Below are 11,515 nucleotides of genomic sequence, written 5' to 3'. Positions count from 1 at the left end.
TTAGGACCAAACACTGTTCTTCTTCTTCTTCTTCTTTTCTTTAATGGCGAATCGCTTCCACTTGGAGCATATATCGCCACCTACTGTTGAGTTATTAAATGTTCATACTAAATCCTTGTCCTCAGACCAGTGCTTTTGAGGAATTTGAAGATCAGCTTGTTTGCTTCATTTCTTGATTTACTTTCAAATATTGCCTTGAAATCCATGTCCTTGATGTTGAGTTGTTCCAGTGACCAAACACTGTTGACTTAAGCCCTGAGTGTTGTCTGCCAGCAAATAAATCCCGCCTCCCTTTAGAAGACAGACAGGTGTAATGGCCAATCACAGCACCCATCAGACCACAGCTGAAATCTGATTGGTAACAGTTTATTGCCTGAAGAACAAGTTTCAGGGAAATAAATCTCAATATGTTACCCCCTATTTCCCAAAGAGTACTGATCTAAATCAAGAAATCAACTCTCCACGCAGAAACGATCTGTTGCCAAAAAGTAGGCTAATACAAAAATATTTAGCACAGGCGCCTGCAAAAATGATGGCGCTATTATCTGATAGAAATGGCTCGCTATCGTTGCCGAATAAAACAGTTAATAACCGTCGTAAGTAAAACAAAAAGCAGACTAACAAAAAACAACACTTAATATAAAAGACAAGATACTGCTTTACAAGGTGAAGAACACAAAGCACATGTTGTATTGTTAACGGCTGCAGTAGTTAACATTGGAATTCACACGTTTATTTTTCATGTTTACTTTTTTTTTTTAAGATTGTACCCAATACTTGTTGTGCATTCAAAAATAAAACATCCCAATCATTGTATATGAGTTTTTGCGTTTCGATAATATTGTCATTACAACATTAAACCTGAACATATTTAATCCATTACGTTTTTTTTAAGTGTGTCTAAACAAAGATACCCACGTCTACTATCTTGAAGTTGTCATGACTCTTTGGGTTAGCGGGCTGTATCCACACATACCATGTTTACATTTTTGCAAATATCTTTGCTATTCATATTTTAAGTAAAGGGTGATTTAGAAATATCGAACGGTTACTATGGATGCACAAATGTCACCACATCAATCCATAGGAGAACCTTCATTTCACCAGTGTGTTTGTGGGCAGCAGAGTTAGCGTGTAAGCTAACAAAGATTAGCTTTCTAACTGCGTGTCTGAGCTGGGCATGCCCTTGTAAGGATATTTAAACTAATTAAACAGGCTATTTCCTCTAACACCTACTCAACCACATAGTCCGCTGCCACAGGAGCTGTCACAATGAGGATTTTAAGGTTTCTGAGGAGCAGTGTTAAGGACATTGACTATTACTCCAAATTCTCTCCCTCTCCTCTGTCAATGAAGCAGTTTCTGGATTTTGGTAAGAGTAAACACACTACACACCATATGTATCTGTGCCTATATTTAAAGCAAGGGTATAAACATTGTGTGATTATTTAATTTGATAACATTTTAGAGCCCTGAAAAGGCTTGAGAAACATCAGTTTTCACAAGAAAAATGTGTGTTTAAAAAAAGTATCTACCCTGGTTTTTATTTGGAAACCCTCATGCACACGTGTGACCCCTTGAATAGCCCACCAAACCAGTCAGCAGAAGCAGAGCACACACTTGCATCAATGATTACTCATTTAAAGGCTCTCATACAATTATTTTATTATAATATATCAAGATTTCTGATGTTCTTCTATTTGTTTTCAGGCTCAGAAAATGCATGTGAGAAAACCTCTTTCGCCTTCCTCAGACAGGAGTTACCTGTGAGGTTGGCAAACATCATGAAGGAGATCAACCTGTTGCCTGACAACTTACTGCGGACTCCATCAGTGAAGCTGGTGCAGGGCTGGTACGCAGCTTCAGTTCTTTAAAAGTAACCTCTCAAATTAGTCTGCAAAAAGTGAATTATGATTTTTCTTTGTGTGCAGGTACATGCAGAGTTTTCAGGATATTCTTGAGTTCAAAGACAAAAATGCAGATGATGAAAAAGTCACATATGAGTAAGTACATTAAAACAGTTATATTTATGAGGATCCAATCCTGTGTGTTAATTTGTATCACCTTGGAGTTTTTGTTTTATTTAGTTTCACAGATGCGGTTATAAAGGTCAGAAATCGGCACAATGATGTAATTCCCACCATGGCTCAGGGAGTTGTGGAGTACAAGGAGGCGTACGGCACGGACCCCGTCGTCAGCCAAAATGTTCAGTATTTTTTTGATCGTTTCTACATGAGCAGGATATCCATCAGGATGTTGCTCAACCAGCACAGTGAGTAGATTCTCTTCATAACAAATGGTTATCTCATGAACGACGTGATGTCTTGATAATATGATAGATGCACTTGTTTGTAGATGTGTTCAAAAGAGGCTGTTGATCCATTAGCAGGAAACTTGAGGCTTTTTTTTCTAAAGTCAGTCCTGGCTGCCATCTTGCTTTTGTAGCAGATACCTTCTGCAACCTTTAATAATGTCACTGCCAGAGGAATCCACAGACCACACCTTAATGACGTATCTACAACAGTTGAATGAGCTGTTGATTCAAGTGAAATAAAACAAGGACTTGTCTCAAAGGACGATTAACCTGCCCAGACATTAAGATATCATCAAATGTATGTATCAGAAGTCAGAAACAAAATTTAGAGTTTTCTTTTTTCTTTGTTATCTGAAGATTAGGCAGTGAGGAGCGAGAATAATTTAGATTTTTGGTGTCACATCTATAGTGAGCCAAAAAGGTTTCACATTTTATGTTTGTTTTGTTTCATTAAAAGTCTATTGAAAAAAAGTAATCAATTTACAAAACCAAAAAAAACATTTGATAGATTTTGGATTAAAAGATGTTTGATGAATTAGTTTAGAGAGAAGTAAACGTCAAAACATTAATATTTTGGATGCACTGTGTATGGATTTAATTAACAATTTCTGTAGTGCATGGTCTGATTTATTGTGTCTTATTCCAGCTCTCCTCTTCGGGGGGAAGGTGAAGGTGAACCCAGCTCATCCCAAACACATCGGCAGTATTGATCCTAACTGTCGTGTCAGCGCGGTTATCAGAGGTGAAAACTCAAACCCTTTATGAGGAACATGCAGTGACAGGTGCTCAGATACATGTCACTGTCACTCAAAATATATTTGTTGTTCTTCCCTCAAACAAACCTCTTCCTTGTAGATGCGTATGAAAATGCACGAAACCTCTGTGACCGGTACTACATGAACTCTCCTGAGCTGGTGCTGGAGGAATTCAAAGGTAATTCATGTTGGTCACACATGTTCAGTTACACAGACACTTTTAATTATGTACATTAAAGGCAAATACATTTCTTTGTATATCAAATGATTATCTTAAAGTTCAGATGCTTTAAAGTGGGATTCTGTGAGATTCTTCGTAGGGATGTCCCGATCACCTTTTTTTGCTCCCGATCCGATTCCGATCATTTGATTTTGACAATTAGCCGATACCGATTTTTCCCGATCCGATCTTTATGCAATGCATTAAGAGGGAAAAAAAGCATTCAAGTTGTCCCTTAAGGTTATTTTTTTATTTAAATTGGATATTCTATCCAACATGGATATAGCTTCTTTTTTTCACAGCAGCATTGGATCAGTTCAGTTGTGCAGCATTGGATCAAAACAAAAATAAAGCTTATCAGTACTCGTTAGCTTACTGCTACAATTAGACACTGCGCCCTGCCCACTCTGTTGCCAGATTTGAGAGAAATAGAGACAGCCAGGTACACAGGGGATAGGTCCAATAGAACACACATACATGATGTTCTGTCATTTGAAACTAAAACTAAGGCCTCAGGATGACTTTAAGACTTGAACATGGGCATTTTTGTTTTGTAATAAAAAATAAAAAAGTATTTAAAAAAAAAATCCCGATCCCCGATTTTTTTCTCCCGATTCCGATCTTTTGAAAATCACGTGATCGGCTCCGATCCCCGATCACGTGATCGGATCGGGACATCTCTAATAGTCAGTATTGTAAAAAAACAACAACCAATACAGTAATATTAAACTACTACTGTAGGCAATGGACTGACTATGGAAAAGTACTAGACTATAGTCAGAAATATGAACTATCCCTTTTAGCAATTCAGGTTCCATTATGAATGAATACATAATTGCTTGATTCAGTATCTGATGAAATGTTGTCTTATCTTTGCTTATTTGAACAGCTTCCCCCATCACGGTGGTCTACGTCCCATCTCACTTGTATCATATGGTGTTTGAACTTTTTAAGGTAAGATTTGTTTTTATCAACCTCATAGTTGGACAGCCTGTTCAGCCTTTCTCTTCATGCTCAACTGTTGAGGGTGCTTTCATTGTTTGCAGAACGCCATGCGTGCCACCATGGAGTTGTACGGCGATGCCATGGAGTATCCTCCCATCCATGCACAGGTGGCTCTGGGGACTGAAGATCTGACAGTCAAGGTACATCTGTGCTGCATCCATTCATCTTTACTAACCAGTATAAACTCCTGGAGAAACTGAAAATGGAGTTATTCTATGAGGATACTGTTCAATAATGATGTTTTTCTTCAGGTGAGCGATCGTGGAGGAGGCGTGCCGCTGCGCAAAATAGACCGGTTGTTCACCTACACGTACTCCACAGCTCCTCGACCCAGCATCGACGGGGCCCGCGCCGCTCCGCTGGTCAGTACGACGAGCATCGTTTTCTTATTGTGGCCATTTGAAAGTTTGTGAAAAGCACACTGAGATTGACTGAGATGTTTCAGTTACTTAAAATAGAGTGCAAATTGAAATAAAAAGGATTTGTGCTTTTGTTTTCAGCTTCACGTTTAATTTGTTTAATAATCTAAATATGATCCTTTTAATCTAGCAAGCCATATGTTGTATTTGAGCAGAATACTGAAAGCAGCAGATAGGGAGAACTGAGGACTCTTTGATATTTAACAAAAGCACATTCATCAAACATTGCTTATGTTGCCGCTTACACAGAAATCTGACTGTTCCAGTGCCAAAGAATCCCTCTGCTCTGATGTTTTAGATTGTTTGGCTTGAGTCTTGTTTTTTTCCCTCCAGGCTGGTTACGGGTACGGCCTGCCGATCTCTCGTCTGTACGCCCGGTACTTCCAGGGCGACCTGAAGCTGTACTCTCTGGAGGGGTATGGAACCGACGCTGTGATCTACATCCGGGTAACAGAGTTTAAAGTGTGTTTGTGTGTTTCTTCAGACAGTATTTACTTTGTATTTGAACTCTACTTTCTAAATTCCCTTGTTAGGCGCTCTCCACAGAGTCCATTGAGAGGCTCCCTGTGTACAACAAGTCGGCATGGAAACACTACAAGACGATCCAAGAGGCGGACGACTGGTGCGTCCCCAGCAAGGAGCCCAAGGACATGACCACGTTTCGCAGCTTCTAGATCCAAATGGCTGCCGGAGGTGCTTGGTAACGAATGGTTTGGTGTGTGAGATGGCAATACGTCACTCTAGATTTCAGAAAACAGGACGAAGATTTCGTGTCATATTCTTCGTAGTGGGCATTAGTTTTGTAATGATGAAGATTTGAGTCGAGAAGCCTCAATTAAATAAAACCGTTTCCTTTTTTATTCCTTATGGGACCTTTAATGGCAGGGACTGGGAGTCAACTGGACCAGGTTTCTGGAAAACCACATTGCTGTGAAAGTATGGTTTAAAAAAACGTCAACAACATATGGGCAATATAAAATATCATTCTCATTAAGTATGTTTTTAAACCAAGGACAGTATCACTGTTTCCGTCAAACGTATTTTGGCATTTCTGTCCTGCAGTTTGCCGTTTATTAACCAACCTATTAACAATATATCTGTGATTAACTTAAAACAAGCCGATGAAATCACTGAAACTCTCTGCATGGTGTGAGCTGTGTCTGTGTTGTTTTATTGGTTTAGGGCTTTTCCTTAAATGTAACTTTTGTTTTGCTGAAAGCTAAACTTGAACTGTTACGGTCCGTCTGTGTGCATGTCTTATGCTCTGCGTGAAGGTGAAAGCTTGTAAGGAAAGGAAAACTTGTTACACAATTTAAACGCTGTTTGTTTTGAAGTCTGTTGGAAGATGCTGCTGATAAGTCTTATTGGTTCAAATGGTTTTTATTTAGGGTATTTATTCTTTAGTCGAGGACGTCTTAAAACATGTTTGATTTGCCATCTGTGACAGGTTCTTAATGGAACTAAAGTCAACTGAATAATTGGAATTCAGAAAAGCTGTCAGGAAAGACAGTTGGCTGAGAGGTTTTATTGGATTAGGAACACTTTAATTTACTTTTCAAATTCTCAGTTTGCAAATGAGGTATTGCCACTTGGAAAGAGGCTGCTTGTTTTTTTTCACAAAATGTATCAATGCAGTATGAGAGCTAACTATTTGTGGGTTGCTCTGGTGTATTATAAGGACTCATCCTGTCATTTTCCTGTATGGGTCATGTTCAGTGAAAAATAAACATTTCAAACCAACAGATGGTTATTTGTGTCAAACATCTCCTGAGAGTGAATTATAGATGGATGGGAGTGATGATGGAAACTGATTTCTCTTTGAGTAACTATCCCTAGGACAGATTCCAAAAGTATTCGTGACATATTTTAGGAGTACATAAAACAAAACAAACTACAGCCTTAAGTAGGTATAAACGAATAACATCACGTTTTTAAAAGCGCCGTATAGGAATGAATTTCTCAGGTGTCTTTTTATCAATCAATATACAAGAAAGTACTCTCACACAGCCAAATTAAATAGAGCTATGAGACTCGTACAAAAACAAGGATACCACATAAAGTGAAAATTAGTTTATTGATGCTGTATGTACCAAGTATTTCTCTGATTTAGAAAAAGTTGGAAAACAGGATTTTCTTGTAGTCCAACATGTCGTATTGCATACAGAACATGGAGTCATGCGCGAGAAGAAGAAAGGAAGCAGTTCTGGACTCACAAAAGTCCTTGTCGTAGACACACCTGCCGCCTGATGGAGCGGCGCTCTGTGTGTGTGTGTGTGTGTAGCAGACCTGCATGCTGTGTGTGTTTACTCAGAGCGCCATGGTACCATCCTCCACACACAGGGGACAGAAGCAGAACTCCCCTCGGCCATATCTGATCTGTTTGCTGCTTTTCATTCAGCAAACACCACAGCTATTCTACTTAGTAGAAAAATGTAGATAGTAAAAATGTACAATGGGATGGTAAAGTAAAAAAATGATATGCAGTTAATAAGCACATGTATAAAACTTTTTTATACATTTAAAACCTCGTCGCTCATTGAAGATTAAAAAGACAAATATAGTGCTTTTATCTGTACTGTACAATATCCGGTCCTGCAGCAGAGTTCATGGAAACAGGTGAGTTATACTAGCAAAAATATAAAATGCTGAAAAAGCAGTATACATTTGACTTCCATTGGTAAATGTGTGCGTGATCTCAACAACTACATTAGATCTGACTTTATAATTAGAGCTTCTAGCTTTTTAGTGGTAACAAATGTTAGGATCTTTTTTTGGTCACATACCCAGGTTTTTTGACATTCCCCATCTTTCAGTCAGAATGGTTTGTGTGTGTTATGGGGAGGAACAGGAAGAGTGACGTGTCTCTCAGTGGGACAGGTTACACTCCTGCAGGTGTTCTGTTGAAGTGACACACTGTGATGGGAACATCACGGCACCAGGAGAATAAAGAGGGCTGCTCAGGGTAGAGAGGAACTTTATGAGCTGCATCATTCAGAGAACAGATCTGCTGGCTCAGCAGGAAGAGTCCGGACTGACTGGAAGTTTCCCGCTGCGCCGCACCTCCTTCTCTTTCTTCTCTTTCTGTTTCTCCATCTTCTCCTGGGCCTTGCGCATGTCCTTCAGCTTCTTCTTCATATTCGAACGGTCGCTCTGACTCGACACACCGAGTGCCTGTTGGACAAAGGGCGCAGATTTTAAAATAAAGCCACCATGTTCTGTCCACAGGGTGGCAGTCAAAGGCTGAAAAGGCTTTTGTAATCAAAGAGGCATTGTATAATAATGGAATATAATCAAAAACATGATTAAATACCATCATCTTTGAACTATTATGATACAGGTAGTTCAGAGGTGATTCATTTGATATTGCTGTGTCTTTACCTTCAACCTGTCACTGTCCAGGTTCAGGAGCTGCTGGCCGTCCACGCCCTTCGCTGTGAACTCAGGAGTGTATTGGTCCATATTCATGCCCATCAGCCAGTGACAGACCTGCTGATTGGTCCATTCAGAGACGGGCCGGTTCTGCCACTGATACTCTTTCCCTGTAGTTATTGGTTCATCATCCAGAGTCTACAGACACACAGACAATACCGGCATATATTAGAAACCTGAAAACACTCTCGCTTCACAGCGTCACCATTTTATTCTTTTTGTTCAAATACATAATTGTGGAAATGTCTGTGCAGGGTGCAGAAAGTCATATGTTGCTGTACTCTAAAGAAGAAAGTATTGTTCAGTGTTGAGTATTCACATCTAGTGCAGGGAACAAAAACATTATAAAGACAAACATATATAGTTGATGTCGTCTAACAATGCTGTTGGAAAAGATTTCATCCAATGTATTATTTTTATAGGTGGAAAAAATGTCAAGTTAATGGGGGTGCAGCTCGGTGCTGTGTTTCTGTTTAAAAAAAGAAAGAAGGTAAAGCCAACTTGAGCATTAGCATAACAACAAGAAGAACATGTAGCGCACGTTCTGTTGAACAAAGCTGTGTGCATTGTTCAAACTTCCAAAGCAGCACCCAGAAAACATGCGATGACAGTAAAATACCCAAAACATTCTCAGATGCAGGGCTACGTACGTGTGTGTGTGTGTGTGTGTGTGTGTGTGTGTGTGTGTGTGTGTGTGTGTGTGTGTGTGTGTGTGTGTGTGTGTGTGTGTGAGAGAGAGAGAGAGAGACACACTGGAACTTCTAATATGAGATCCCGCTGCTGCTGAAGCACCACAGAGCAGGCAGCAGAGCAGGCAGCACGGTTCTCTGGTGGGCTACAGCTTGTGAAGGACATGAAGCACTGGTTGACAGTTTAACAGAGGGAAAAAAAATAGTACAAAAACCAATAACATCACATCTGCCTTAATAAAAGCTGAGTCAGAGACTTGTTTAACACACACATGCAGCTCTCTTCTATCCCCTCTGCATTCACAAGTTCATCGCAGCTCTGAAAGGGGGGGAGGGGGGGGGGGCTCAAAGAGCATGCTTGAGAATGTCCCCTTTCAGCCGCATCAAGGCGTCCCACACGGCTTTTGTGACTGCGCAACAAGGAGAGCACTCACCTCGCTGGAAGAGAAGATTAAAGTGTGTGAGCGCCCAGACAGATTGGGTTCAGCGACTAACCCAGAGAGCTCTGTACTGGGACTGGCAGCGCTAGAATCATCTATGACTGAAAAACTCTGGAACAAGTGGAAACAAGGAACCGTTTACTAAAGCAACACATCAGCAAACAACAGTTCTTCTTCACTAGGAGAAGCACACATTTACAACACTACAGGTGTGAGGAGCGAGTGCAGTTTTCATAAGGACTACAATGATTACAATGAATGATTCAAAGTGGGATTAATGCAGGTGGTTAAGCAGAGAGTGACTGTGATCTCCAAGACACTATGTAGCACAACATTCAAGGTGATACAAAAAATAAATCCACCACCAAAACTACACAACCTCTAAGCTACAACTAATTATACAAAAAGTTAGGTATGGGGTTGTGTTTTTTCATTCACCTGAGCAGAGGCTAAGGGTTTAACTATGTGATCATGATTGGTATTATATTCTAACTGTGGCTTGTTTTTCAGACACAATGTGTGTTACATTTGGAAACACGGAGTATGATCTAGACCTGCAGGCTGTTGCAGCAGCTATCTGCAAGTTCATATGCAGTTTACTTTGAATGCAGCGTAATAATCAAACAGGTTATCAATCAGGTTGCGTAATGAAAGTTAGTGAGAACAGTTAGGTGTTGATGTTACAACAAACCTCGGATCAAACTTGCGATTAGCTGGAGCAACGAGCCCATAAAACTAGTTTTGGCTTCATTATTTCCTCTTATAGATTGTTATTATTATTCAAGCCACAATGCTTTTAAAAAGTAGATATATGAAACATGTTATCACTTTAGTTTTCTAATAACAAAACCACATACCCAGTTCCAAAGAAACAGTGAATGATTTAAAAGGTAGACCCTCCAGAAAAACGCGATTCTGCGATCGCATTATTTACCGCATAATCAGCTAAATGGCGCAGATTTTTAAAAGGGCGCATAATCCCCGCATTTTTCCACACAAAGTTGAGAAAAAAATGTTTTAACTCGTCTTGACGTGACGTCATCAGCTCGCGCATCACAGAATGTAAACAACACTGTATATAGAGTGAACGTGTGGAGCTCACACGATAGAGAAAACACCAAGATGAAAAAATCGAATCCATCTCATTTACCGACGAACACTTCTATTAAAGACCGGGCAAAAAGTGGGGGGAAACTATTCTGCACCCCGTGCAACTGTGTGTTGGAGCATAAGAGAAAATCGACGGGGCGACTTTGATTCATTCAGACATTCTAAAATGCTTTCTGCTGCTGCGGACAAGAAAGCCAAACAACTCACGTTCACCGAGGCATCAACCTCCAAAACCCTTTCGAGGGCTACAAGAAACGAAGTGAGTAGCCTACAAGATTGAAGCTGGTCAGATAACGAACGAGTAAATGAAAACAGAATGAGGCGGAGAAGTGTGTGTGTGTGTGATTAAAATAGCCCAATTGCTTTTACAATAAATAAACATTGAATGTGTTTAATTGAATAGTAAAGGGGTTTAACGTTAGTGGCAGGTTGTGTGTGAGAGAGAATAAATAAGACAGCCCAATATTTAAAAAAATTAGTTATTCTTTTCCCCCGTCCATATTTAGCATATTTCCGCATATTTCGCAACTTTCCGCCATTTCACCACATAAAATCCATAAAAACCCTGCATGTTTAAATCGCATAATCAAGGATTTTTGCCCGCGTTTTTCTGGAGGGTCTATAAAGGGTTTGTTGTGGGGAGAACTTGCATATCTCAAAACTCTACTTGTTAGTCATCTCTACAGAGGCATCTCAAATCAAAAGGTAAAACAAGGATCTGTATACTGTACCAAATCTAATGAGCGACTGAATAAAGAGGACCAGGAGAGATTTGTCTGTTTAGAGGAAACACGGTTCAGTGAGGTCAACGTCCAGGCAGAAAATCACTGACACAAAGTACCATATTTCAAAGAGTCCCAAACTTTTCTCTAGGTTACTATTTTCTTATTGGTTGAACCCGTGTCTTGAACTAATTAAACAGCATCGTAAGAACGCCCGAGCGACCGCAGCCTGTGTGGCGAGTGGTGTCACTATTTGCAAACTCATTGAAAAGCCACCAAAGGCTTCAGTGCTAGCGCTCTGGCTAACAGATGGATCCAGTTATTGCTAATGTAGCTTAATTAGAAGAACTAGTCAATGACGGCACACGTCTGGATCCTGCCTCCTGTTACGTTTATACTACTTTTACTCTTT

General features: G+C 40.0%; 2 protein-coding genes across 2 annotated transcripts in view; one reads left to right on the top strand and one right to left on the bottom strand.

Moving 5' to 3' along the window:
- Nucleotides 1–928: 928 nt before the first annotated feature.
- On the top strand, nt 929–6,453 carry pdk1 (pyruvate dehydrogenase kinase, isozyme 1). The gene is made up of 11 exons (XM_010774434.1): nt 929–1,372; nt 1,711–1,852; nt 1,932–2,003; nt 2,088–2,272; nt 2,961–3,056; nt 3,170–3,247; nt 4,179–4,243; nt 4,336–4,434; nt 4,546–4,656; nt 5,047–5,160; nt 5,247–6,453. The coding sequence occupies exons 1-11, from the start codon at nt 1,273–1,275 to the stop codon at nt 5,385–5,387; spliced, it is 1,203 nt and encodes a 400-aa protein (XP_010772736.1). The 5' UTR covers nt 929–1,272; the 3' UTR covers nt 5,388–6,453.
- Nucleotides 6,454–6,768: 315 nt separating this feature from the next.
- The window catches only part of ppp1r9ala (protein phosphatase 1 regulatory subunit 9A-like A), a 23,857-nt gene continuing 19,110 nt past the window's right edge, over nt 6,769–11,515 (bottom strand). Inside the window, exons 15-18 of the mRNA XM_010774489.1 lie at nt 11,113–11,157; nt 9,266–9,382; nt 8,092–8,280; nt 6,769–7,884 (exon numbers count right to left, since the gene is read on the bottom strand). Coding sequence (XP_010772791.1) covers nt 7,726–7,884; nt 8,092–8,280; nt 9,266–9,382; nt 11,113–11,157 — 510 coding nt within the window. The 3' untranslated portion in view covers nt 6,769–7,725. The remainder of the gene's footprint in view (nt 7,885–8,091; nt 8,281–9,265; nt 9,383–11,112; nt 11,158–11,515) is intronic.

Source organism: Notothenia coriiceps, unplaced genomic scaffold (genome assembly GCF_000735185.1).
Source record: "Notothenia coriiceps isolate Sejong01 unplaced genomic scaffold, NC01 NC01_scaffold00014021, whole genome shotgun sequence".
Lineage (NCBI taxonomy): Eukaryota > Metazoa > Chordata > Actinopteri > Perciformes > Nototheniidae > Notothenia > Notothenia coriiceps.
The sequence above is the reverse complement of the archived record's forward strand: the minus strand, read 5'-3'. Positions and strand labels throughout refer to the sequence as shown.

Coding starts and splice junctions, on each gene's coding strand:
- pdk1 (XM_010774434.1), top strand. CDS start 1,273: ATGAGGATTTTAAGGTTTCTGAGGAGCAGTGTTAAGGACATTGACTAT. Junction 3,248..4,178: donor GGTGCTGGAGGAATTCAAAG/GTAATTCATGTT, acceptor TTATTTGAACAG/CTTCCCCCATCACGGTGGTC. Junction 4,435..4,545: donor CTGAAGATCTGACAGTCAAG/GTACATCTGTGC, acceptor GTTTTTCTTCAG/GTGAGCGATCGTGGAGGAGG.